Below are 27,644 nucleotides of genomic sequence, written 5' to 3' on the forward strand. Positions count from 1 at the left end.
ATAAACCAGGCCGGTGGGTGTTAATACAATATTTATTTTAAATACCAATAAAATCACACATTTAAAATTGGGCAGCAATCCCCAATGGGGTGATTAATTTACAAGGTAAATTGATGAGATACACTTAGTTTGACCTTCTAATATAATATACACAAAGCACAAATGAATGAGAACAATATTACTTTTCGGGGAGATGGCACCCCAGTTAAGATTTCCCCCTGCAATACTCCCTCAAACCCCTTTTAAACGAATTTTGTATGGGTAGCAAGGAGTGGGGTATCCTAGGCAACAAAAGGAATTAAAATCAGATTTAAAGATCTCTGCAATTGAACAAAATAGCACTTGGAATTAGTAAATATTTGTTTTAGGTGTGCGGTTGAATGAATGAAGTATAAAAAATGAATTAGGTAAAGATGAGTTACAGCAGTATCAGGGATGTAAGAACACTAGCAAACTACAAGGCAATGTGCCATAAACATGCATACATTTCAGAAAACTTGGAAGTGAAAACACTGTGCAGCCAAATCACACACGTAAAAATTGCATTTGCTTACTTTCACAGGTTTAAATGTCAAAACTGTTTGAAAAACTGGTTGTATAGACAAAATCGGAATGTGGTTTTTATGAAGGAAACAGATGCACATCACAGGAATAATAAGAAAGTGAAAGGGTAACTAATGACAGGATGAGATTCTCAATGGGAAAGGAAATTTGCTTTTAAAAATAAAAGCAGTGGACAGAGAATCGGTTTTAAAATGAAAGGACAAGTTTCAGTTAAACTAGATTTTAGTAGCTTTTGGGGAGAATTAATTTATTTAATCAAAATAGTACTAAGGACTTCGACCAAGACAGAAATGAGTGGAAGAATGGCACTAACACTTGGAGATCAAGGACAGGACGCACAAAGGATACCGAAAATTTTAAGGATTTCTGCTAAGGCAGTTAGGGGATTTCTATGTGATTGGACCTAATACAAGATAATGGAGCAAAGGATGCAGTTTGTGGTTGTTGGGGAAGGGAAATACTCACAACAAGCACTTGAATGGGGTATTTTGGACAGCAGACAGAGTTTCTAGACAGCGAGGTAATATCTGGTCACAGCGGCTTGCTCTCCTAGAAGAAAACAGCTGGGCAAAGGTCTGGTCACGGCACAGCGGCACCTCAGCTGGGTAAAGCGGGTAAACGGGTAGTATTGGCTAATCACAATGTGGATTCAGCCACCTTTCCCCTTTTTCCCCTGAGTTATTTGGATTTTTCGTGGGGATTTTCTGGATCAGTGGTCCGGTCTGGATAGGGTCAGCTATGCTCTGGCCTGGCAATGGCATCTGGAATCTTGCAGGATGAATATGGAATATCTGGATACGCAGGAGCTGGACAATTCAGAAGAGTGTCCTTTGTCTCTGTGAGCTTCCACCTTTTTATAAGGCGGATGAGGATGACATCCCAGGATTTACTATGGTGGCAGACCTTTGGCTTAACATGCCTCTAACAACTGGATTGGTCAGGGGTTACTGTTACTGACTTCCTGTCAGCCGGTTGGACTTCAGGGACATGACATCCATTTTATGGAGTGTGCTTGCAAGGCCCATGGCCCTCCCACAGTTCTTTCAGCCAAAATCAGTTATGACATAAATTTCAAATGTTTACAGTTATAGCACTTTTGAAAATCACATAGGCAGATTCCAGATTTTACACTGAACATGTCATTCCAATCCCTAAATTTGTACGATATCTTTTCGCCGTTCTAATAATCTTTCGCCATTTGTAGTGGGAACCGCTTCACCTAAACTTCTACAATTTTAGATGTGTACCTATTATCACAAAGCATGCTTGCATTAAATGTCAGTTATACCATGTATACTTTTCCCATGATTTATATTTTTCTGCCGTCTGCGTCCCCCACATGCTAGGGAAAGCTACAATGTCTTGTTTTAATGCCACCAAAATTACATTTAAACTGTCGTATTACTGCCTTTTCCGGTTGCAGAAATAAGTTTTAAAGTTTATTAATTCAGAACAGTCTTTTGCCGCAAATGGGCCAGCATTGTCTTCCAAATAAGGGCATACTTTCCAACCCCCAACTAAATGTCAGGCTTTAGCCAGCCTGAATCCAATGTTGCTCTGGAGTTGCCTTTGAAGCTCCCCAGTTTGAGTTGAGGGGAGGTGCTGCTAAAAGTCACCTATGTGTCCCAGAAATCCATTGTACCAGGCTGGAGCACTGCCACAGAGTCTGATGAGGGTTTGAGATCCACCACCCGTGCCTATTCATAAGCTGTGGGGGCTGGTGCACTTGAAGGGAGGCAGATCCTGTTCCCAGGAAGCAGTCTTTTGAAGTCAGGCCAGGAAAAAACCTTTTTTTTATTTTTTTCCTGAACCAGAAAGCAAAACAGTTGGAATTAAATATCCTACATATGTTTTAAAACAACCCCCCCTCACCTTTCTATGCAAGGAGAAGGCCTTAATTCAACAATTTACTTTAAACAGACATTTCCTTGTTTGTATAAAGCACAATTTTACACGTGGTTAATTTTACTTTGCTGTCACTTCGCAATGCCGTTTTCTCTTACATCTAGGTTCTAAACATTATTTGTAGCCCTAGTCAATTTCTCATACACAGAAATCTGTTCAAGGCAAGTGTCCACTGAAACTGACATAAGCACAGAGAGATAGGGCTTCTTGTGATATATTGTTGCAAAAATCGAGCGTTTTTCCATATGGCTTGGAGTGAAGTTCTTTGTTATTTCACAGATCTTGCCTGACACAGCCTGTCATTCAGTGAGAAATGCCCCCTTTTGTTGGAGCACAACCTGAATATGGATGGACATAGCTGGGTCTCACTGGAACATAACTGTACTGTTGAAATGGTGGAAAAGAGCATCTGTGCGCAGTCATTTTAAATGTGAAATATTTTCTTTTTCAATGGGAAATTTTGAGCTAGCAGCATAGCAGCGCTGCTTTTCAATTCTTTTCTTTGTTGCACATAAGGAAAACACTGGCAGCTTTTCTCGTGGGGTGTTCTATGTTCCATCTCGCCCCATATGTGCTTGTCAAAGACAGCGTAGCCATTATTTCGGTGACTGCAAAGCGCAGTTTTGGTGCAATGCAATGGTGCTCAACAGAGCCAGTGCGGCCATTCTGCTGGTACTGCTGAAAAATGCAGTTTGGTGATGTAGGGGAGTTCTGCTGGGCGGATAAATGTAGCCTACACTTGGGCATTGGAAACAGTGCATAATGATTACTGCCTTCCTTTTCTAAAGAGGCTACAGGATCATCCACCGGGAAACAACTGTCAAAATTCCAGATCCGCTCTTTGTGCAGGAAATGTTGACCCTGCTAGAGAAAGGTGCAATAGAACATGTACCTGTAGCGGAGAGGAACAAGGGTTGGTACTCCCCGTATTTTCTAATCCCCAAAAAACTTGAACAAGTTCCTCAGGAAGGACAATTTCAAGATGTTATCCTTTCTCAGAGCCTTCAAGCTCTCCAACTCCAAGACTGGTTTGTGTCATTGGACTTTAAGGTTGCTTACTTCCATGTGCCAATCCATCTCAAGCACAGAGTACCTGAGGTTCGCAGTTGGTGGTTCCCATTTTCAGTTTAAAGTTCTGCCATTCGGGCTGAACTCTGCCCGAATGTCGTCACAAGTTGATGACTCTGGTGGCAGCGAGTCTCAGGAGAGGGGGGATTAAAGTCTACCGCTACCTGGATGATTGGATGATCAGGGCTCGCTCACCCGAGCAAGCCTGGGAACACCTCATGGTACCCTGCCACTCGCTCCACAGACTGGGCTTCTTCCTCTATTCGAAGTCCCACATGATACCTTAAAGACTCCAATTTATTGGAGCGGTCCTGGATATTTCCTCTGGAAAAGCCTCGCCACCCGAGGTGAGAGCTCAGCACATTCTGCAGATGGTCCCCAAATTCCAGATTGCTCAGCATCATCCGGCCTTGGATTTTCTGAGGTTGCTCTGTCTCATGGCATCCTGCATTCTCCTGGTGCCAGAGGCTTGCCTGAGAAGGGGATCCCTCCGATGGGCGCTCAAGACTCAGTGGTCCCAGTGCTCAGGCAAGATGTCAGACCACCTGCAGGTTCCGGTCAGAGTTGCTCAGGACCTTCTGTGGTGGGCTTGCAAAGACCACATTCTCAAGGGAGAATCTTTTTGGCAGCCATGGCCGGAGATAACAGTAGTGACTGACGCCTCACTCACAGGGTGGAAAGCCCACACCTATGATCTGACAATCAGCAGTCATTGGGCTCCAAACTATATTTGGAGTTGATGGCGATAAGACTAGCGCTGAAAGCCTTCCTTCCTTCTTTCTGTACGGGGAAAGAATGTCCTGATAATGACAGATGGCACAGTGGCCATCTACTACCTCAACAATAAAGGTGGTGTAAGGTCACTACCACTGTGAAGGGAGGCAATGCAGCTCTGGTTCTGGGCGATACAAGAAGGAATCTCTCGGCCAGTAGTTTACCTAGCTGGAGAGCAGTACACATCGCCGATGCTCTGAGCAGGCAGAGCAGTGTCTCCCACAAGTGGCAACTAGCTCAGGAAGTCTTCGAGATCTTCACCCTTTGGGGGACCCCTCAAGTGGATCCGTTTGCGACCAGTGTCAACGGGAAATGCGAACAGTGCTGCTCCAGGGAATTTCCCCCAAGAGGAGCTCTAGTTTTTGAGCTCGCCATTTGTGGTGGACTGGGATTTTCCATTCCTGTATGCGTTTCCTCCAGTCTCCGTCATTCCTCATGTGATCAGGAGGTTGAGAAAGTTTGGGAAATCCATGATCCTAATTGCTCCGGATTGGGTGAGGAGGACGTGGTAACCGGACCTTCTGGACCTGTCCATCTGCCCTTCAATACGTCTTCCACAAAGAGAGGATCTTCTCTCGCAAGAGCAAGGTCGGGTTCTCTGTTTTTCACCATAAGGCCAGCAACTAAATCTTTTGGCTGTTGGAACAAGTTCAGCAACTGGTGCAGGGATAAGAATGTGGATCCATTTCTATGTGACACATCTACGGTTCTTTCCTTTCTGTTAATTTAGCAAATCTGGGGCTCCAGATTGGAACAGTTAAGGGTTACCTAGTGCGCTTTCCATTTTCAAGCACTCCTCAGAGGAGGATTCCTATTTTAGGATCCCCGGATTGTCCAATTCTTGAAAGGCCTTACTAACGTATATCCACCAGTTCCATTCCATGTACCTGTATGGAACCTTAATCTTGTGTTAAAGATTTTATAATGCTTTACCTTTGAGCCTTTACACTCGTGTCCTTTAAGACTCTTGACATTAAAAACCATTTTGCTTATTGCAATAACATCAGCCCGCAGGGTAAGCGAGTTGCAGGCCCTTTCCTGTAAACTTCCACATACGGTATTCCTTAAAGACAAGGACATTCTCAAAGTAAAGCCTTCTTTTTTACCCAAGTTAGTCTCCGACTTCCACTTGTCATAAACAATTACCTTACCAACCTTCTATCCACCACCTCATCTAGGAAAGGAGGAGGAGAGGCTGCATAGACTGGACCCAAAAAGGGCTCTAAGGTTTTATAAATCCAGAATGGCTAAATTTCACCAGGATGACAAACTATTTATTGGCTATACTGGTCCCAAATTGTGCCTTTGCGGTTACTAAACCAACAATATCCAGCTAGATCATCCTGGCTATTGGCGAATGCTACAGGTTAGCGGGCAAGGACCCACCGGAGGGCCTCGGGGCACACTCCACAAGGGGCATGGCAACCTCTGCTGCTCTTCAAAGATGTGTCCCAATCAATGATATTTGTTCAGCGGCCACTTGGTCGTCTAACCATACTTTCATAAGACATTACTGCCTGGATTCATCTTCCAGTCAGGGAGGACATTTTGCAAAAGCCGTCCTCCATTTGGTCCTTGATTAGATCTAAATTTAATTTGTACTCCCACCTCCAAATTATTACTGCTTTGGGAGTCTATCATAAGATGAGGAATACGTGGGAGGACACAATCCATTCAAAGAACAAGTTAGTTAACCCTGGTAACGTTATTTCGATTGGATGTTCCTCCCATGTATTCCTCATCGCCCCTCCCAGACTACCCCGCTGTATAATTTACGTGTTCCTACACTTTACGCTTTCTTTGAGCCTATGGTCTAATTCCTCTGCAGGAGGGGTAAAAACATGCCTGAAGCCAACGGGTGCTTCGTGGGCTACTTTTACTGATGTCGAATGGAGGCCCTCGAGGGACATCGACTCGACGACACTGCACACAACGGCCTCTGTAAAAAATTTAAAAAAAAACATTCCGAAGCAGCTGAAGCTAAGACAGATAATTATCATAAGATGAGGAATACGTGGGAGGAACATCCAATCGAAAGAACGTTACCAGGGTTAAGTAACTTGTTAATCTTGTTTTTTTTATGCTTGTAGATCTGCTTAGAATTGCATGCTGTGCATATAGTCCGACATCTAGTGGAAATCGCGGAGTATTGCATCTTTGGAAAGGGATGTCGACAATTGTGTGACTATAACACTATCCCCAACGTGACATGTAGTGTACCCAAAATCCCTCGCGTGTCGAGGTCCCACAAGATTATGTTTTTTTTCCACCAGGCTCTTACAATATGGCGAGTTGGGCCCTGGGTTTTATTCTTCTGTCTCAGAATATATTTCCTTCCCCCCTCTCTTTCTCTTCTTGGTCTGGCTGCCTCTAACCCCTGCTATGGAGAGGACTACTTCTAAATTCTGCTAGTCGTGTAACTGCAAATTTCCCTGGAAAGACACCCATTGCTGATGCAATCGTTGGCTTCCTCGTGAACACACGCACTCATGCAAAGCCTTTAAGCTCTTTCGACCGAATACATTGAGAGACAGGCGGACTAAACGGTGTGCGGCCTACGCTATGCAGGACAAAAACCTTTCCCCCATTGGCGCAGTTGCTTCGGAGCGACAAGAAATCTGATAGCAGCCATGGCTCCAAATTGGAAGCCATCAACCTCTCAGCAGAGCCTGCATGCTCGCAGATGCCCATCCACAACAGACAGGCCACCGGCACTGTTATGGGGAAATCACACCCCGGCGACAAGGGCACTCGTACACAAGCACACATCCCCTAAGGCCTCTTCAACTGAGTCTTCGATGAAGTGCTCAACGCCCAAAGGACCGGCGAAAATTATGATGACCTTCCGAACCTCACGGACCCTGGTGGAGTTGCCGGCCACTACTGCACCTTCAGGCGCGTCGAGACTCCATTCAGCCGCCGAAGCTTCACAAAAGCCTTTCGGAAATCATTTCGGCGGCCTAAGAGGACAAGGCCACCCTCTCTCGTCGAGAGGACTATTCTGAAGCCCCTCATCCTCTCCCTAAGGCCTTATTTGGAAAATCTCTCACTTCCTGGCAGCCCTTCCCTCCTCCTGACCATTTAGCTTCTCTCTGGACTAGGGAAAGGTTTCAGCAATACGTGGACAAAATGTACCAGTTAATTGACTTTTCAGACAAATATATTATACCCAAGAGACCTAGGGAAGTGGCCTCTTGCCCCACCCCTTCCAAATTGCAGAAACTCCCCACTTCTGCACAGGGACATCAAGAAGACATCTTGCAGGTCCCAGATGACCCAACTCAGGAGGATTCTTATGAAGAGCTTAACCCCTTTGTTCAAGATCCAGCTGATCAGGAACCAGACTGGGACCAGGCGGAGGACCAGGGTCCTTGGCTTACACCAACACATACCGCCGACCCACACACCATCTTTCTGCATCCCGCTTCTACTCCTCCACAAGAGTCGTCACCTGTTGACAACCAGATGTTGATCAACTCCATTTTAAAAAGAGCAGCTGACCAAATTAAAATTGCAACTCACGAAGCCGCTCCAGACTGACTTTGTGGAGGATATTCTCAAGGAAAAGGCTCCAACTAGCCAAGCCCTTCCTTGACTGAATTCTATAAAGAAGCGCCTAGCCCCTTCTTCTTTGCCGTCACCGTCCCTCACAGAGGCAGTTAACCCCTGGGTTGAGAAATTATTTCTCCCATCACCCTCTGACACCCTCTATATCAGGGGTCATGCTATACCAGACTCCTTGGTCGTTACAACCACTCGGAAGAGGGTGAAGTACTTCTGTCCTCAGCAGAATCCCCTCCGGTCAAAGACTGCAAGAAGCTTTACGCCCTGGGTAACTGGGTCATTGCCTCTGCAGCCTATTTCACAAGGATCGCAAATAACACCATGCTCCTGACAAGTTATACTGATGTCCAGTAGGGCCTAGTGCAGGATGGTCTTCAGGACGTTCCAGAGCCCACCTGATCACGCCTGCTGGCTGTCGTGGCTGAATGCAGACAAGTAACACACAACATACTGAGGAACACACTGGACTCTGCTGAGGCTGCTGGACGCACCCTCGTTCAGGGTACCCTGTTTGAGACATGTCTGGTTAAAAAAATACTGGTTTCAAACCCGAAACTTAGGCTTCTCTAATTAACAAGGTAGTGGAGGATTCAAACCTTTTTGGGAAAGTGGTTGACGATGCTCTAGAGACGGCAAAGAGAGAACGCAAGACTCTAAGCCAGATCACGGCTAAACCCTTTCACCAGCGAGGAGGCTCTAACTCACAGTGGTCCTTTCATGGCCAATCCTTCTCCTTCTCGCCCCAGGGGCAATACGCCTCAGGAAATAATTCCTGGTCCTCCGGTCAAGGCTCTTCTGGTAACTTTCAATACCAGCAAAGAGGCTATCCCAGCCTCCACCTCAAAGTGACTTGCTGGGCCAGATCCCCTCTCACACTTCCCCAGTCAGTGTTCTCCTGTCTTCATTCATCCACGCCTGGGAGGGGATCACTTCAGATCAGTGGGTAATAAAGACCGTTGCCCACAGGTATTGTATTGAGGTTCTCCGACCACCTCGCTACCACCCACTAAGAAACACACCTATTGGAAGAAGTTCAGGTCCTGCTGCAAAAGGGCGCCATCGAAATAGTCCCCCCCCCTCCCCCTTCTCCAGGTAAACAAGGGTATTTATTCAGTGTACTTCCTTCTACCCAAAAAGGATCTCACCATGCTCCCTGTTCTAGACCTGCGCCCTGTGAACAAGTATGTCAAACCTCAAAAGTTCAGGATGACTACACTCCAGGAGGTAATCCCCCTGCTGCGGCAGGGGGATTACATGGCCACATTGGACATGAAAGATGCATACTTTTATGTTTCAGTGCTGCCAGCGCCCAGAACGTACCTCGGGTTCATGATGGAGGACACCGACTGTCAGTTCAAGGTTCTCCCATTCGGCATTGCCTCGACCCCAAGGGTGTTCACAAAGGTACTGGCGGTAGTAGCGACTCACCTGCGCAGGCAGTCCATCCTTACCTCGACGACTGGCTCATAACAAGGGATTTGTACGGAACATGCCAGACAAATACCCAGAGGACAATAGATTGCCTCTTCAACTTAGGTTTCTCGATCGACGATCCCTCACTGTGTGGCCAGCCATCAAGTGACCGTAGGCAAAGCCAATTCGACTGATGGCTTCCTGCGTCTATCTAGTTCCTCACGCTAAGCTGCGCATGAGGCAGTGGGACAATCTAGTGGTTATCTCGACAGCCCTCGTTCAGGCTTTGTAGTGGTGGTCAAGGTAAAACCTTCTGCAAGGCAAGACCTTCACCACCCCCGCAGTAGAACCCACTCTCACCACAGCCGTTTCTCTGACGGGCTGGGGAGCTCACCTCCTTCAACAGATGGCGCACAGTGTGTGGTCTCCAGCAGTAGCATCCAAGCATATCAACCTGTTGGAACTGCTAACAGTGTTCAAGGCCCTGAAGGCCTTCCAAACACACCTCTAGGGGACAACAGTTGTAGTCCTCACAGACAGTACTAAGGCCATCTACTACTTAAACAAACAAGGGGGCACTCACTCTCTAAGGCTGTCGAACCGGTCCCAAAACATTTGGAAGTGGGCACTCAAACACAATGTTCCTCCTCTCACATTTTCCAGGGGAACTCTATCTTCTGGCAGACGTACGCATCAGAGACTTCCCCCCTACCCCCTACCAGTAGAGTACGAGTGGGGGCTACAGGACGACATTTTACTGAACGTCTTAACAGAATGGGGTATCCCATAGATTGACTTGTTCACCACTCTGGAGAACGCCCAATGCCCATGTTATGCCTCCAGGTGCCCACAGAACCGCTCCAAGGGGAACAGTCTTTGGATAACATTATCCGGGAGATTTGTCTACACTTTTCTCCCCTGATTCCCCTGCTCAACAGAATAGTGCACACGATGCACCAGGAACAGTCAAGATAATCCTGGTAGACCCGCCAACCTTGGTTCTCACATCTCCTGGCAATGTCAGTCTCCCCTCACAGGAAGCTACCGTGCCTCTACAACATGCTGTCTCAGGATCAGGGAGAGACAATACATCCATGCCCTCAAACTCTCAACTTAGCATCTTGGCTCCTGAGGTCATAGAATTCAGGCGCTTTTCAGCTCCCTCAGAAAGGCATGAACATAGGCAGAGAGGCACGGAAACCTGCCACCAGATACTGCTACTCCAGCAAATGCGACCGCTTTGTTAGCTGGTGTAATATCAAGGGCATGAATCCTATTGATTGCTCACCTAAAGATATCGTCCTTTACCTACCTCACTTGTTGGATTCAGGACTTGTTTTCAATCCTCTTAAAGTCCACTTAGCCATGCTTTCGGCGAACTCCATGTCCCAGAGCAAGGTTTCATGGTGGAGAATTCCTATAATCAAAGCCTTTATGGAAGGGGTAAAGAGACTTCATCCCCCTATCTCCAACCCAGCTCCCTGGTGGGACCCGAATGTTGTTCTTACCAGACTAATGGAGCCTCCCTTTGAACCAATGCACAAGGCTAACCTTAGAGCACTCGCCTACAAGACTGCCTTTCTGGTGGCGATAACCTCTATAAGGAGAGTTAGTGAACTGCAGGCCCTTTCAGTTCATGACCCATTTGTCACGATTCACAAAGACAAGGTGGTTTTGCCCACAAACCCTCGTTTTGCACCTAAATTTATCTCAAAGTTCCATATGTTCCTCCAGATTTCGTTTGCAAAGCAGCAACCTGTAGTTCTGTACACACCTTTACACAACACTACTGCCTAGATACACACTCTAGGTCTGATTCTCAGGTGGGACAAGCAGGGCTAAGAAATCTCTTTGCTACTGTTCCGTCACACCTCCCACAACCATCTCTGGGTACTGCTCGGTAGTCTATGCACAGCATGTGATTCTAAGCATATCCACAAGCATCAGAAGACATGCATTAGTCAGCACAATAGCATTTCTGATAATTGTATCTGCTTATATTCACATGCACCCACACTTCCTCCCCTCGTGGAGTAGAAGGAACATAGGCTTCTTACACCTTCTCTGTTCTGTACTTGATCACACAGACTATAAGGCTCCCTCAAGGCAACAAAAAAAAACGGTGGGACCTCAAAGTGTGAGGGATTTTGGGTACACTACACATCACATTAGGGATAGTGTTACACTCACGCCCATGTCAACGTCCCTTTTGATCTTCGAAAGAAAGATGCAATACTCTGCGATTTCCACTAGATGTCAGACTATGTCAGACTATATGCATAGTATGTGAATCTAAGCAGATACAATCATCAGAAATGCTATTACGGTGAGTAATGCATGTCCTACTGTTGGTGACACAATATTTGACTGGAGGTTTTACTTGCTTAGTGTGTATTTTGAAGGCCTAATAAAAGTTTGTATATTTTTATAATTCACCAGCATAGGGTCTGGCATGGATTCACATGCTCATGAATATTCACTGTCAGGCTGGGAATACTTGGTAAAAGAAAAGTTTCATTTTCACTTACAAACTGTATTTCTCCTTTAAACCAGTCACTGTCCTCTGGGTCATACAACCCTCCATCCAATGACAGTCCTCTCCCTAAACCCCTCCTCTGGCAGCCAACTTCAGATTTTTACTGTACGCTTCGAGTTTGCTTGCACATTATGTGTACGTTTTTGTTGTGGTTTTCAACAGAAAAAAAGTTCTATTTTTGTTTCTAAGGAGCCTATGTGCTCTCTCCATCTGCCGACGTCGGGGATCCGTCAGTGGATTTCAGCACCCCTCAAGGGCGAAGATCGTCGAAGATTCTAGAAGGCCATAGGGCCTACTTCGCGTCCTCTGACCAAGACTGAGGAGGAGGAGGAGGGAAGGTCCCTCTTCACGACCTGCACCAAAAAGCGGGCTACGGAATGCGTTTGTGGAGGACAAGCGCCTGCAATGCCTCTACTGCCTGCACCCGGAACACAAGTAGGTGGAGTGTGAAATTCGCCTCAGTTTCTCCAAGATTATGACCAAGGGCAGGCACAGTAGACTGGCGACATGACTGAACGCCAAGGCCTCTGCCCCATGTGACAAGCAGGGTCATGCCTCACCCAGGAATTCCTGGATGTCCGTTGGATACAGGCGTCTGTAAGCTTCCTGGACAAGATTTCACTCGACTAATTCCGGCAGGCGATAGTATGGCGGGCGTTCGCTCCAACATCTGGATGGGGAGCGCACACCTGACATCTGCATGCCAGAGGCCTGTGGTTGCTAAAGGAGAAGGATCTTCATATCAACAGCCTGGAACAATGGGCAGTGTTCTGCGTCCTCAAGTCATTCCTCCCATATCTGAAAGGCAAGGTGATGAGGATCTTCACAAACAACACCACCACCATGTTTTACATCGGGAAGCAAGGGGGGGCGCTTGATCCCCGGCGCTCTCCAAAGAGGCGCATGACTTTTAGCGATGTGCTGTCGGACAGGGGATGTTCCTCACCCCTCTTCACCTGGCAGGAGTCAAGAAAAGCATTGCAGATTCCCTCAGCAGGGGACTGCGCTCCTGCCACGAGTGGGAGCTTCGTCAGGATCAGGTGGACCTCCTGTTCGCAGAGTGGGGCCGGCCCCAGATAGAAACGGCTACTAATTCCAAGTGCAGGAAGTTTGCCACCAGGTTCCACCAGCCGAAGAGTCTGGGGGACGCATTCTCCTTTTCATGGGATGGACTGTTCTGTATGCGTTCCCTCCGTTCCCCCTCCTGCTACGAGTCATCAACACACTCAAAGTGTCTGTGCCAGATGATACTCATCGACCCAGTGTGGCCATGGCAGATTTGTTACTGGACCTTCTCGGTCTGTCAGCGTCGCCCCTGGTCAGGCCACCAGTAGTAGAGGAGCAATCCTGCATCAGGACCCAAGATCGCTGAACCTGAAGGCTGTTTGGTGCATAAGAGTTGCCTGCAGACTGCGCATAGAGGTCCTTGCCAAGGCCAGGGTGTTGACTTTGAAGTGCTACAGTCACAAGTGGAAGCGTTTTGCTACGTGGTGCCGGTTGCTGAAGGATTATCCCACTGATGGTCACGGCTCTGCAAATTCTTCCATACTTGCTTTCCTTGGCCAAGGCCGTCCTAACACATGCTTCTATCAAAGTGCATCTGAGGCCATCTCCCGCTACACCAGGTCACCCGGAGGTTCTTCACTGTGGTCTCACCGACTCGTCAAGGGGCTCCTCAAAGGACTTTTTTCGATCGTTCCCGCTGGTGAAGGCTCCTGCCCCGGCGTGGGAACTCGGTGGTTCTGATGAGGCTCATGGGGTCGGGCGGGGCATTTCAAACCTATGCATCAGGCCCCTCAAGTTCCTCATTGAAAACGGCTTTGCTTGTGACCATCACCTCTGCCAGGAGGGTACGTGAGATCCAAGCTCTGTCTTGCAAACAGCCATACCGGACTGTCCACGAATCGAGGGTGGTGCTGCGGACGCACCCCTCATTCATGCCAAAGGTTCAGTCGGAATTCCATCTCAATGAGCCTGTGATGTTACCTTTGTTTTTTCCAAAGCCTTTGTCACTGGCTGAAAGGGCCTTGCACTCGATAGACGTTGCTCGTCCCCTGCAGTTCTACGTGGCACGCACAAAGAGTTTTCGGAAGACTTCACAGCTATTCGTGAGCTTTGGTCCTGTGAACCATGGGAAGGCCTTCCATCTCAAGGTGGCTCTCCGGCTGCATCATGCACTGTCGTCGGTTGGCAAACTGACCACTGCTCGCAGTCTGAGAGATCATTCCCCTAGAGCGATCGTTTGGACAACAGAGTTCCTGATTGGTGTGCCCCTGCTAGACAACTGCAGGGCTGCTCCATGGAGGTCCATGCAAACCTTCACGAAGTTCTACTGCGTCGACAGGGATTCCAGGGAGGAGTCCAAGGTCAGGCAGGCAGTGCTACGCAACCTGTCAGCTTGCGTTAAGTCTGTTCCGGAGGTAAGAGTTAATTGGTTCTGTTGAGCCTTGACATCTCCCGTGGTTGTGTACGTGGTTGTGTAATGTTGTACTGCTATGTATTCGTCATTCATGAGCATGCAAATCCATGCCAGACCCCATGCTGGAAAAGGAACATGGGTCTGGCATGGATTCACATGTGAACCCTAGCTCCTTACCCCTCTGTGGCTCTTCTTGGTCATACTGCCACTTTGAATGCTTACCAAATCTGAAGATGGCTGCCAGAGGAGGGGCTAAGAGAGAGGATTGTCATTGGGTGGGGGCAGTATGACCCAGAGGACAGCGATTGCTTTACAGGATAAATACAATTTTTAAGTGAAAGTGAAACTTTTTTCTTTTACTGAGGATTCCCAGCCTGACGATGGGGAATATTCAAGAGCATGCAAATCTATGCCAGATCCATCCTGGAGAACAACAGTTACAGGTAAGTAACTTGTTCCTTACCGGTCTAACTGGAATTATTGTTGCCATGTGTGTACTTGTAGCCTAGCTGCTCTGCTACCTGTTGCGATTGGGTTTGGCTAACCTCTGTGTCTTCCCTGTTCACCATAATAGTGTGGCCTCCCAAAATCCTCTGCCCAGGGCTGATTTTGGAAATCCACCTTAATATTGATTTCTCAGAGTAGTATTTAATTATCGCTTCAGGAACAACAATGTCTCTTATTTGAGAAAGAAGAGTGGCGAGCCACTGCATGAATGGGACCTCTTGCAGTGGTGCTGCTTCTTGTTTTTTTAACCCATTCTCAGAAGAGCGTGACTTCGGTTTATTCTCTTATTTTTCTTTTTGTACTTTGGTGTTGCTTGCAAGAGGAGTGCTAGGGCCTTGGAAGTATTCCAAGGCCTGCCCTTGTGAAGGGCATCGTGTAGCCTTTAAGTGCATTGACTGGGCAGTAGCAGCTATCTTTTATTTTGTGCTCTGCTCCTGTGCAACAGAGGCACACCTTATGGAGGTTCTACTCAGAAATTTTACTACCACGCTTTCTGCAGTGCTTAAAGACCAGAAGTCTTGGGGCACCAGTCATGACACAATGAGAATTGAATTGCTATGGTGGTTTTCTAAAACGGAGTGCTAAGCTTGTGGATAAAAGGAACTGAGTACATGGGGCATGACATTCCGGTTATATACTGCCCATAATGTGTCACACAGAAACATGGCAGTCCACTTCACCCCCTAGTGACTGAAGATCGGGTAGGACTGGAGGGTTTATCTAAAACCTGGAGTCTGTGGGAGGAAGGAATCCATTATTTAGTACTAATAAAGCCCTAACAGTACCTTTTCCTATGGCAGTTCAAGTTATAAATTGGTGTCTGATGTTCTTTGCAATATTATTCATTACATTTTCTAATTGGAATTTCTGACCTTTGATATATACTTTAAATGTAAAGCTCCTCCAATCGTTTTCCTGGCCACTCAAGACCATAGACCCTACTAGGCCTCCAGTTTAAATGATGATTTGAAAAAGCCTTTTGGGATGTGGAACTGAATTGTTTATTGCTAACTCCTTTGCATGATCTGGAAGATTAATTAATTTAATGTTACCTTACCTACATTTCTGTTTTTGAAGTTATTAAACTGCAGTAGTTGCTGCAAAACTATGTTTTGTTAGACATAGACATTATAGAGGAAGCAGGTCTAGGGTCTAGAGTTGGGCAAGTTTTTGTTTTTCACTGCATTTTGGCATCATTTGAGACCCCCAGTATTGTTGGCTCTTTGGTGATTGAACTTGCTAAGTGAGGCTCTTTTTAAACCTCATTCACTGTATTTCTAATTTCTTTTTAAGTGGACTGCCCTGGTAGTCCCTGTGGCTGCCAGGGCAGGAATAACTCTTTTTTACCCCTGTTTCTTGTTCCTGGAGTCTCTTGTCACAGAGGACCTTAAAAACACTAACGATTCCAGAGATCGTTCAGGAGTCTTTATTATTCAATATTCAACTGAGGCTGATGAGTCTGGGAGTGCAGGCATAGTAGCACACACTGGTTGTCGGCATCCTCTCCCATGGGCTTCCAATCCTCTAGACCATGCTTCCCTGTCCCTGATTTTGGCAACTTGAGATCGGTAACCCCTATTATCTAGGATGCTGTTTACTGCGAAGGCCGAAAGGTTGCAGCCGCATCGCTCTCTCGCACTCTCTCGTTATCCTGAGTGAAAACTATCCTTATCTCCCATGGATGTCTGTATCTTACAGTTGGAAATAGTGCCTTCTCCAGCATTGGATCTTTCATGGATTCACATGCTTAGAATATTCCCCGTCAGGCTGGGAACCCTCGGTACATTTATAAAGACGTTTCCCATAGGAAAAATTTCAACACTTCTGTGTCCTATCTGTCGTTTTGGCCCGCTTACGCATGCCCCAATAAGACGTAGCGGTATGAATGACCCGCCCCCGCGGCTCCCTTCAGATTTCAACTGTCTTCCAAAGTAGTGGGATCACCTCGTGTCATCTACTATTTTACTAGGTTGTTTTTTCGTTTTTTCCTAATGTCTGGGAAAGCTCTTTTTCGTCCGTGTGCTACATGCGAATTAATGAAGGTGTATGAAGGAGATGCCCATATGGACTTTATATATTGTCTCCACCCTCACCATTCGACAGACAATTGTGACATCTGTAAAAGCTTCTCACAGAAGACCCTCAAAGACCGGAATAGGCGGCTGGTGGCTTGGTTGAACGACAGAGTGGTTGCGTTCCCCCCTTCGGAGGTAGGCTCCACGCCTAGCTTGGCCTCAACAGCTAAATCTCTAGGGCCCCCCGCCGTTCCGTATCAGCTGAACCTCCTGCAGAGAAAGTGCATTCGATGGAGAAAGGCTCATCGGAAAAACATTCCACGAGAGAATCTTTGTTGAAAACGAAAACTTTGTCGTCTTCCTCCTCGTCAAAGGAGGAGAGAAAAGACCTGTCAAGATCCTCCTCAGGTGATCATCATAGATCATCCTCGAGTTGAGATTCTTCAAGACACAAATAAAGTTAAAAAAAGGCGGGAACGCCTCAAGGCTCTCTGCATCCACCGGTGTCGTCGACGGGAGTTCGATCGTCAACGCCCTCGCTACCATTGACGCAGATCGTCTCTTCAGGGGTCCCGCCGAGTCATGTGACGGCGACGATCGAGAAATTAGCCTCGTCGACGGAGGCTCCACAGGAAGGCTGGCTACTGGAGGTGTATGACCCGGTTTTACCAGAAATCTTGTTACAGCAGGAGGCAACCTTGTCCATATCATCCATGGATGACGAACGTGAGCGGGTGGCTGGGCCTGCAGAACTTGGGTTGCAAGGGGTTAGCTCTCTGACTCTTTCGAGCGGGGCGAATATCCCGGTTACAACTCCATTACTCAACCCTCAGGCTGTTTTGTCCCTGGAAGTTTTGTCTACATTACAAACCTTGTTGAAGAAATTGGATGCAAAGTTACCTCAAGTTGCTGCTCCAGCGAGACCAGTCGACGACGAGCCAGGCCCTTCCCATCGGCCGACTCCTATGGCGGCGGCGCCGGTCCGTGAAGACCTTCCATGTCCGCCCCCGCAAGGAGAACTGCCGGAATCCGAGTCAGAGAGAGAGTCTATATTGGATGTATCATCGTCCCCCTCTAGGGACCCGACCTGGGAGTCAGAGGCGGAGATGGAAGCTCCAAGAAGCCCAGCCCAACCGTCACCTCCGGATGACATTGATTCTTTCCACACGATGATGGGTAAGGCTTGTACCGAAATTGGGCTGGCCCAGGAGGAGGAGAAGAAAGACTGTTTCTTGTTCGATCATATGGGAAAGAGGAGAAAATCAGTGTTTTCCGTCCCCATTTTAGATCATGTATGGCAAGAGGGGCTACGAACAATGCGTCATCTGTTCTCAGAGCCGGCGATTAAAGGTAGACTGGAAAAGAAATTTAAGGCTTCTGAGTCTACTCCGAAATGTTTGTCCTCTCAACCTTCTCCAGAGTCTGTGGTATCGGTGGCTGCTGCAAGAAAGGCAAGGTCTCAACATAAATGCACAACTCCTCCCGAGAACGAAGCCAGGAGATCAGATGCCTTTGGCAAGAAGGTGTTGTCGGTGGGTGCAACGACGGTGAAGGCGGCCAATTCTCTAGCTATTATGGCGAGGTATGACAGAGAGATGTGGCATCGTTTAGCACCCATACTGGAACATCTGCCGGACAAACATAGAAAAGCTGCAATGTTACTTGTTCGAGAGGGGGAAGAGGCCTCTAATCACTCAATAAATATTGCTGTAAATCTGGCAGAGTCGGGCTTTAAGCAGGTTAACAACGGAGTGGTTCTGAGGAGACAGACCTGGCTCAAATGCACCAACTTTCGACCTGAAGTGCAATGTAAAGTGTTGGATATGCCTTTTGAAGGGCACCTTCTTTTTGGGGAGAAGGTGGACGAGGCCTTGAAAGGCATGAAAGAAGACTCGGACACAGCACGCTCTCTTGGGGCCCTCCAGAGTGGCAGAGGTTTTCGTTCGTTTCGCCCCTTTAGGGGACCGTCAGGAAATTCCCGATTCTGGTCATCCAGGGACTGTACTTTCAACAGACCGTCGTACTCCTCTCAAGGCTACAGGCAGGCTTCTCAAACCGCAAGAAGACGTTGAGACTATCAAGCCTCAAGAAAAAGGGGAGGTTACTCAACGTCGTCGAAGGACAAACAATCAAAAGACGAGCAATGACGAGTTTCAGAACGTCCTGGGAGGCAGGGTGTCTCACTGTGTCGACGAGTGGGGAAAGATCACCTCAGACCGGTGGGTATTGGACACTGTGAAGTTCGGTCATTCCTTACAATTCAAAAGCAAGCCGTCGCACATTCCCCCAGTGTTTTCGGCCCAACTCCACCTGAAAATTTTAAAATGGGAAGTAGTACTTATGCTACAAAAAGGGGCTATAGAATTGGTACCTGTGTCTCGGAGAGGTCAAGGAGTGTACTCCCGATACTTCATCGTGAAAAAGCCCAACGGAAAGTAGCGTCCCATTCTCGACCTTCGAGACCTCAACAAAACATTAAAAAATCTGAAATTCAAAATGCTCACACTTCAGGAAGTGATCCGGTCGATTCAACAGGGGGATTTTCTGGCGTCGTCAGATCTCCAGGCCGCGTACTTCCATATACCAATGCGCCGACGACACAAAGTTCCTAAAGTTTGTAGTCGGGCGGACCCACTACCAGTTCACAGTGCTCCCATTCGGATTAAAATTATCTCCCAGAACGTTCACAAAGTGCCTAGCCCCGGTAGCAGCATGGTTAAGACAACAGGGTGGTCATGGTTAACCTTATCTGGACGATTGGTTAGTGAGGGGGTCGTCCCCTATGAAAGCGCAAGCAAGTCTAGAGGCCACCATGCAACTTCTGCGACGACTAGGATTTGCGGTCAACTTCAAAAAGTCCTCATTAACTCCCTCAAGGAGCTTAGTGTTTCTGGGTGCAGAGTTCGAAACTCAATCAGGATTAGTGAACCCATCTGTGGAGATGATTCACAGGCTCAATGGGCTGGCAAAACAGTGGGGAGTCAACACCAGAGTGTCAGTAAGGAGATATATGTCGATATTGGGAGCCATGGCTTCGTGTATCCCCTTGGTGAACAACTGTCACCTCTTCATGAGGCCAATTCAAGAATTCCTGGCAGACCGATGGGCCCAGAGCCAAGGTCTTTGGTCGGACAAACTGACCGTCAACAACGAGCTCCTACGAGCACTTCGATGGTGGCAAGTCTTCGAAAACCTATCCAGAGGGGTCCCCCTGCAGGAACCAGAGTTTCACATGACGATAGTGACGGATGCGTCTCTGACGGGATGGGGAGCGCATATGGGCTCTCTTCAAACGCAAGGCCAGTGGTCGTCTGAGGAGTCAGCCCTTCACATCAACGTGCTGGAGTTGAGGGCAGTACGTTGGGCTTTGAAAGCTTTTCTGCCGCACATAAAAGGATCAGTGGTGAGAATACAGACAGACAACACGACAGCGATGTTTTACTTGAGAAAACAAGGAGGTACTCGCTCCAGGACTCTTTGCACCGAAGCTCAGGAAGTATGGCAGTGGGCGCTAGGACTAAATATAACTATAGTAGCCCACCATCTTCCGGGAGTAAAAAACGTACAAGCGGATTCTCTCAGCAGAGAAATGGATCAGATACACGAATGGGAATTGAACGACCATCAGTTGTCGGAGATTTTCAGAAAGTGGGGACAGCCCTCTCTGGATCTCTTTGCGACGAGAGAGAACAAGAAGTGCGAACAGTACGCCAGCAGATGGCCGCAGTTCGATTCGCTGGGGGAAGCGTTCTCCTACCCGTGGACGGACAAGCTTCTATATGCCTTTCCCCCGTTTCCACTTATGCGACGGACCCTGCAATGGATTCACAGATACCGATGTCGAGTGATCTTAGTGGCTCCTTATTGGCCGAGGCAGGCGTGGTTCTCCGAACCGCTACAGCTATCAATAGCGCGGCCATTAAGGTTTCAGAAGGTTCCGAACCTCCTGACCCAGGACAAGGGAACAGTGTGGCATCACGATCCGGACAGTCTCAACCTGACGGCATGGCTCATGACTTCTCAGAGTTTGGTACCCTAGCTATTTCGTCGGATTGCCGTCGAATTTTACAAGCCACGCGGGCTCCGTCCACGACCACTTCGTATGCATGCAAGTGGAAGAGATTCTGCATGTGGTGTAAAGATCATCCAGGATTACAGCCCCTGAATATAACTCTGGAACAGCTTCTTCCATATTTGCTGCATTTAGCAGAGAGTGGGTTATCTTTTTCATCGATAAAGGTTCACCTGGCAGCCATTTCAAGATTCACACGAAGAAGGCATTGGTCACCATTGTTTAGTGATAGACTGATAAAGCATTTCATGAAAGGCTTATTTCGCATATTTCCACCAATTAAAAAGTTTCCTCCGACCTGGAGTCTTAACCTAGTGTTGACGGAACTAATGAAAGCTCCCTTTGAACCTATGGCTTCCTCATCTATGAAATTCTTATAGTGGAAGTTGGCTTTTTTGGTGGCTATCACTTCAGCACGACGACTCTTGGAGATACAAGCACTAGATATTGATCCTCCATGCTTGAGATTTTTTAAAGACAAGGTGGTGCTGGCTACCAACCCTCATTTCATATCGAAAATTCCTACTGTCTTCCGTAAACATTCGTCGATTGTACTACCTACATTCTTTGCGACTCCGTCATCGGTCACAGGAAAAGCTCTCCATACATTGGATGTGAAAAGAGCTCTAAAGTTTTACCTTCATCTTACTCAGCAATTTAGAAATACAAGGCAGCTGTTTCTGGCTTGTGGGCCATCGGCAAAAGGAAAGGCAATCTCAAAACAAGGACTGGCTCGATGGGTCTCGTCGACGATTGCCTTTTGTCACTCGAAGGTGGGGAAGCTGCTGGAAAGGCGACCGAGAGCCCATTCCACGAGATCAACTGCATCTTCGGCGGCGTTGTGGGCCGGGATCCCACTGGTAGATATCTGTCAGGAGGCATCCTGGTCGGTACCACATACATTAACCCACCATTATTGCCTCGAACGCCAATATGCAGACGATGTACAGACGGGACCAGCGGTCCTACGTCGTCTGTTTCAGTAAGGTAAGCCCTATTCAAGGGAATGTCCTGTAAAATATATATGTATATATGTTAAAGGACATTTGTACCGCGCACTATCACCACCGGAGTGGTCCCCTGGCACTCTGGCGGTTCTGAAAAAGGAGGGGAGGATGAGTTAGTGGGATGAAGCAGGAAAAGTGCAAGAGAGCAGTGATGTGCTGTTGGCGGTCTCAGCCCAGTGGGTCCGTTGGCTGGGCATGAGGTGTTTGCGGCCGGTAGACGTCGTGTACTGTTGTGCAAGACTGTCTGTTTTTGTTTTGTTGTTGTAGTGAAGTTTGTGCGTTTTGTTGTGCTGTAGGTTTGGTTGTGTTTGGTTTGAAGTTTGAGATGTGTATGCAGAAAGGGAAATTGTTAGTAGGGTTGGTTAGTTTGCGTCTCTATCCAGAGTTGAGGCGCTCGGTTTGAGTGGTCGTTGTTGATGTTGTTTTTTGAACCGTGTAAGCCTGAATTTTTTCGAAAAAGAAACAAAAAAAAGTATATATGATGAGATATTGGTTTGCGTTCACACCACCAAATCGAGAGTACTGCTATGCAATCTATTGTAAGCATGTGAATCCATGAAAGATCCAATGCTGGAGAAGGGAATATTTTCTTACCTGTAACTCCATTTCTCCAGCATTGGTATCTTTCATGGATTCACATGCGCCCGCCTGCCTCCCCTACATGCAAACAATATATACCCCATCCTACTTTGGGGGGTTAAAATCTGAAGGGAGCCGCGGGGGTGGGGCATTTATACCGCTATGTCCTATTGGGGCATGCGTAAGGGGCCCAAAACGACGTAGATAGGACACAGGTGTCGAAATTTTTCCTATGGGAAACGTCTTTATAAATGTACCAAGGGTTCCCAGCCTGATGACGGGGAATATTCTAAGCATGTGAATCCATGAAAGATACCAATGCTGGAGAAATGGAGTTACAGGTAAGAAACTATTCCCTTCCAGCTTCTCAGTTCTCACTCTCATCCTTTTCCACATTCTCGTATTCCTGTCCCTGATGTTCTTTCCTTCCTCTCCCTTCCTCCTACTCTTGCACTGTACTGTATCTCCTCTTCTGTCCCTCCGATGTTCACACATCTCCCGGTCTTCTCTCCTTCTTACTCCCACTCTTTCTCTCCCTACTATCTCTACTCCCCCTCTTACACTCCCTACTATCTCTACTCCCCATTACTATCTCTACTCTCCACTACTATTTCTACTCCCCACTACTATATCTTCTCCACTCTCCACCTTGCATTCACCCTCCAAGTCACCATTCTCACACACACCTACTCTACCACTTATCCTCAGTCACTCAAAATATATGCACTCACACCCAATTACCACTTTCTCTGACCAACCAATACCTCCCCTTAACATGCTCTCTTAGTCTCCTCCACGCCCAGCCCCATCGTTCTTCCACTGCCTCGTCTCTTGATCCACCTCCTCTCCCTTTGACCTCGCCCAAACAACCCACACTCCCCTTTTCTGTTTGGTCCCTTTCATAGGGCCTCTCGTCCTGTTTTGTTTCTTCCACCCCTCACATTGGCATCTGTGTTCGCACGCTCCAATTGCTTTCTGGCTTTTCCCTCTGGGACAGGTTTCCCTTGTGTGAGGTTGCAAAAAGTCACTTAAGCCCTGCCATCTCTTGCTGCCAACTTGCGCCGAGCTTTAGTCTCTTTGCAGGCAAGCTTCTCCACCACTGGTACAAAGTGCACGCTGTTCTGGCTTTTCATCTTCTATCTCTTGCTCCTTTCAGTCTAGTGGCTCGCTACTATGGATGCTGGACTCAGTTTTTCTGTAAAATAACACTGGTCAGCAGATTGTACTGTAGGTAGGGGCGGTTATGTCTTACTTGCAACCGGGCACATGAGGGGGAGACAGACTGGGGTATCTAGGCTTTACATCGAGATCCAATTCATCCAAGTAGTTTCCATAGAATTTTATTCATCAAATACTTTCCATTGAAATACATTTTCATTGAATAAAATTCGATTGGATTTTAGGGTTAGGGTTGGGGTTAGTGCAAGGGTTAGAATTAGGGTTAGAAGTAGGGTTGGGTTAGGGCTAGGGTTGGGTTAGGGATAGGGGGGGTGGGTGTGCGAGTTGAGGGGGCTGGGTGGGGGGAACCCCCTCCCCCCAATATACAATAAACATTAAAACGTTACAAGGAACTGACCAGTGCCGAAATTTAAGCACTGGACAGCTCCATTTAACGTGGGAAATAAAAGCATTGAAATGCTATCTTTTATATTTAAAAGCACGTAGCCATTGAAACTTGTCCATCCCTATATTCGATGGACAAGTTTCGATGGAAATGTACTTTTACATGTAAAAGATAGTATTTCGATGGATTTGCATCAATGCATTTGTCTTTCGATGCATTTGTCTTTCAATGCAAAGACCATAAACCCAGACTGGCATTCTCCCAACTCCCTCACCCCGCATCTGGGGAAGGTCTGGCTGTGGTAAACACCCTGGTAGGCCTCCTGACCTAGGTTGAGCTGTGTCCCTACCCCTCCCTTGGCAGGATCTGGCATGATGACCCTGTCGCAATCTTCACCAAAGCAGTGTTTGGCATAGGCTGGTGACAGTGTTCTATTTCCATGGCAACACTGACTGGACCAGAGGGACGATGAGGACTCCACTTTGCCTTAAGGTGGACCCGATATAAGAAGCACAGCTGTCCGCAATCTCTCTCCAGTGACCACAGGAAACCTCTTGTAGGTGCTTCCCTTTTTTGATCCAGCAGTAACAGTAGATGCACGGCTCTCCACATCTAGGTGGGGCTCCCGTGAATCTCCTTTGCCTGAGTGCTGCTCCTTATAAGAAGGAACCTGTACAGTGCCTGGACACAAGCTGCCATTGTGTTTAGACTGCATCCTGGGATATTTTGCCTTATGGCCCTGCTTTTCCTCATCGTTGTACTGATCCTGCTGCATGATCAGACTCTGCTGTCATCCACCTTAGTCATCTATGACCTGTCTGAAAGCGTGTCTTTTGACTGCCTCATTGCTGTTGTGCCATCATCGTTGTGGGTTGCCCAAAGGTGATCCATCTTTGCGGACCCTGCTGTTCTGGACATTTCAACTCCTGGGACTCAGTCTTCACAAATGGAGACCGGAACCAGCACCTAGCTAATCCCAATCATAACCTAAATGAGCAGTCTTTCCCAGGTCCGATGACAATCTTTTTTGCTTGTCTTCCTTATATGGTCCTCAAGCTGTGTATACAGTCTATCTTCCAGGACCCTGTAGACGACAATGAGATTCTTGAATGGACCTGTAACCCCTCTATGCAGTCATCCCTCTTAGGCATCTGGTTGTTGAACCTGGGCGGTATCTCTTCTTGTGGGGCCCTCCTGACACTCCAGCAGCATGGCTCCTTCACCTTAGCTCATGGGACCTGGAAGTAGAACTTAACTACTGTGCCATTATTACTAGGCATAGCTGTTTCTCACTCATTTCTATGGATAAAACTTTCCAAACTCTATAAAAAACGACTTTAAAGCATACAAAACGGTTACTTGTCTGTAATGTTTAGCTGGAAACTTGTATAGGTACCCCAAGTTAGACTTTTTGGCATCATTTTCCGAATTTCAACCATTTGCTTTTATATGTTGTGTTTCACGAGTATTTTTGCACTTTAAAACCGTAACCTATGCTTTACACTGTAACTTCAATTGCACCTGTATTTTAAAGTGTCTGCTTTGTCCCTTTTGGACATGTTTACTATTAGTATTATTACTTTGTACAGGTCTCTTTTGAACTTCCTGGTATGCACATACCTTTTAAAGAGAATATATGTTTACAGTGCATGCTGTTTGGACAATCTTTTGTTTGGTGTGGCCGTGTGATCTCTCATATATACTTTATACCTGCACCCTCTTTTCACATTGATAGTTTGGACTTACTTGGTGGAAACCCTGCACACAAACTACAGGTTGCAACCCATCACCAGGGAACTTAAAAAACAATACAGAGTGACTTTTGTAGCTAGTGACATAGCACAATGAAGTGAACTAAGCAAAGGGCTACTTGGTTAGTTTTTCAAAGGTTCAAATTGCAGGTCACAGTCTGAAATCCATAGCTTGGCCTACAGTCCCAATGATACTTGAGGCCAATAAGTTGTAAAATATTATATTTGGTAATAGGAAGACCTAGCAGTAATTATGATTTTGATGCGGCATTTTGTGGAGAGTTGCTCTTGCAGGCACTGGATCTGATCTTACATTCTGTATTTCTTCTCTGGTCACTATCTGTGTATTGATGGATGTAAGAATGTCAGATTGCATGAGCTATTATTAAAGAAATTCTTTGTTTTAAACACTTGCAGGTAAAGAACATAATCTACCACGCTGTGAAGGATGCTGTTGGAACACTGAAGTTTCACGAGTCCAAGCTTGCTAGGTCGTAGAAACTACTGATAGAAATGTCATAGGGAAGCAGGCCATTTATCTCAGTCCATACAGCCCCAGAACTGTTGTGCCGCTTCCAGACTTGGCAGCCTACGAGGTGTGCGGGATCCAGTGTTACGCAACGTCTCAAACCACGTTATTTGCGCTGCCTCAGGGTGATGGACTGATTGGTTCCCCATTCACTAAGCAAGCACTTTGCCCTACCCGAGTCTTGTGAAATCAAAAAGACGGTTATGCGGATGGATGCTGCTTTGTAATGTTAAGAGATATCCAATGCTTATGACTAGTTAGTATCCAGAAAGATTTTCCTGTCTTAGGAGGAGTCAGGGAAATATTGGCGTTGGGTGGTGGGGGGGTTCCAGTAATAAGTGCGTGGAAGCGGACAGTATGGAATGAGCAGAGTTGTCAGTCAGTAAGAGAAAACATCTCATTTAAATCTGCTTAGTGCTTCATGGGGAGAACTGGCCTCCGAGCAGGGCTTTTGTGTATTCCATTGCACTTCCTTTCATGGGCCTGCTGTATGTAAGTACTCAACAGCAGTAACTGGGGTCAGAAAGAGAAGCCACTGCTTTTGTGAAGAGCCTTCAGAGTCAAGACAATTGTGTATTTTGTGAAAACTAGGTTTGTAGTGACACAGGTACTCTTTCATGCAAGTAGATCTTTTTTAGAATTTTTGAAAAACCACAACTGATTCCTGCAATACAAGGAAAGGCACACTGCATTAAGTCTTCCTTTCAGTAAAACCTTGGTTTTGCAAAACAAACTAAAACGCGGCATGCTTCTGAGTTTGGTTTTAGAGGGTCCCGAGCTTGGTAGCAAACTGAAAACTAAAATAACGCCAGCCATCTCTTCCTCACGCACAGATGAGCAGTGCTGCATCTGCCCTAGTAAATGGCATCTTTTTACTGGAATTGATGCCCAAAAAAAATCACTTTAGTCCAGAAAGAGGAGAAATATTTAGTACATTTTGTTCAGAGTTTTTTTTATGTGAAACCTTTACAGATACATTTCAGCTAGAATACTGGATGAAATGTTGCCGATGTCAATAAACCACATCGGAAACAAATCGATTTCTTGTCCCTACTGTACTGTAAAGTCCACCTGCAGAACTGTTTATATGTTCATGGTTAAATTTTTTAAAATAATAAAAAAAACTCTGTAGAATACTATAATTTCGTGTTCAGTATTTTCTCATTCTGTGAAGGGCTGATTAAGGTTTCCATGTTCTTATTAAAATATGAGTAATTGTCGGTTAAATGTGTTTTCTTCTATGGGCCTAGGTTTGCTACTTAGTTGATCCTACCCTGGCATCTGTCAGATATACTTGGATCCTTGGCCAAAGGCATATTATCACTTATTGAATTTGATTTATACATGCATCAGTGTGTTCATATTTGGGAAAATGTT

At 46.7% G+C, this 27,644-nt stretch overlaps 1 protein-coding gene across 1 annotated transcript in view; it reads left to right on the forward strand.

The window, feature by feature from the left end:
- KDM3B (lysine demethylase 3B) overlaps positions 1–27,409 on the forward strand; it is a 2,029,046-nt gene extending 2,001,637 nt beyond the window's left edge. The window contains exon 24 of the mRNA XM_069651588.1: positions 26,156–27,409. Within this exon, the coding sequence (XP_069507689.1) occupies positions 26,156–26,236 (81 nt within the window). The 3' untranslated portion in view covers positions 26,237–27,409. The remainder of the gene's footprint in view (positions 1–26,155) is intronic.
- The last annotated feature ends 235 nt before the right edge of the window (positions 27,410–27,644 follow it).

This window comes from Ambystoma mexicanum, chromosome 3p, assembly GCF_040938575.1.
Source record: "Ambystoma mexicanum isolate Mex_15411 chromosome 3p, UKY_AmexF1_1, whole genome shotgun sequence".
NCBI lineage: Eukaryota > Metazoa > Chordata > Amphibia > Caudata > Ambystomatidae > Ambystoma > Ambystoma mexicanum.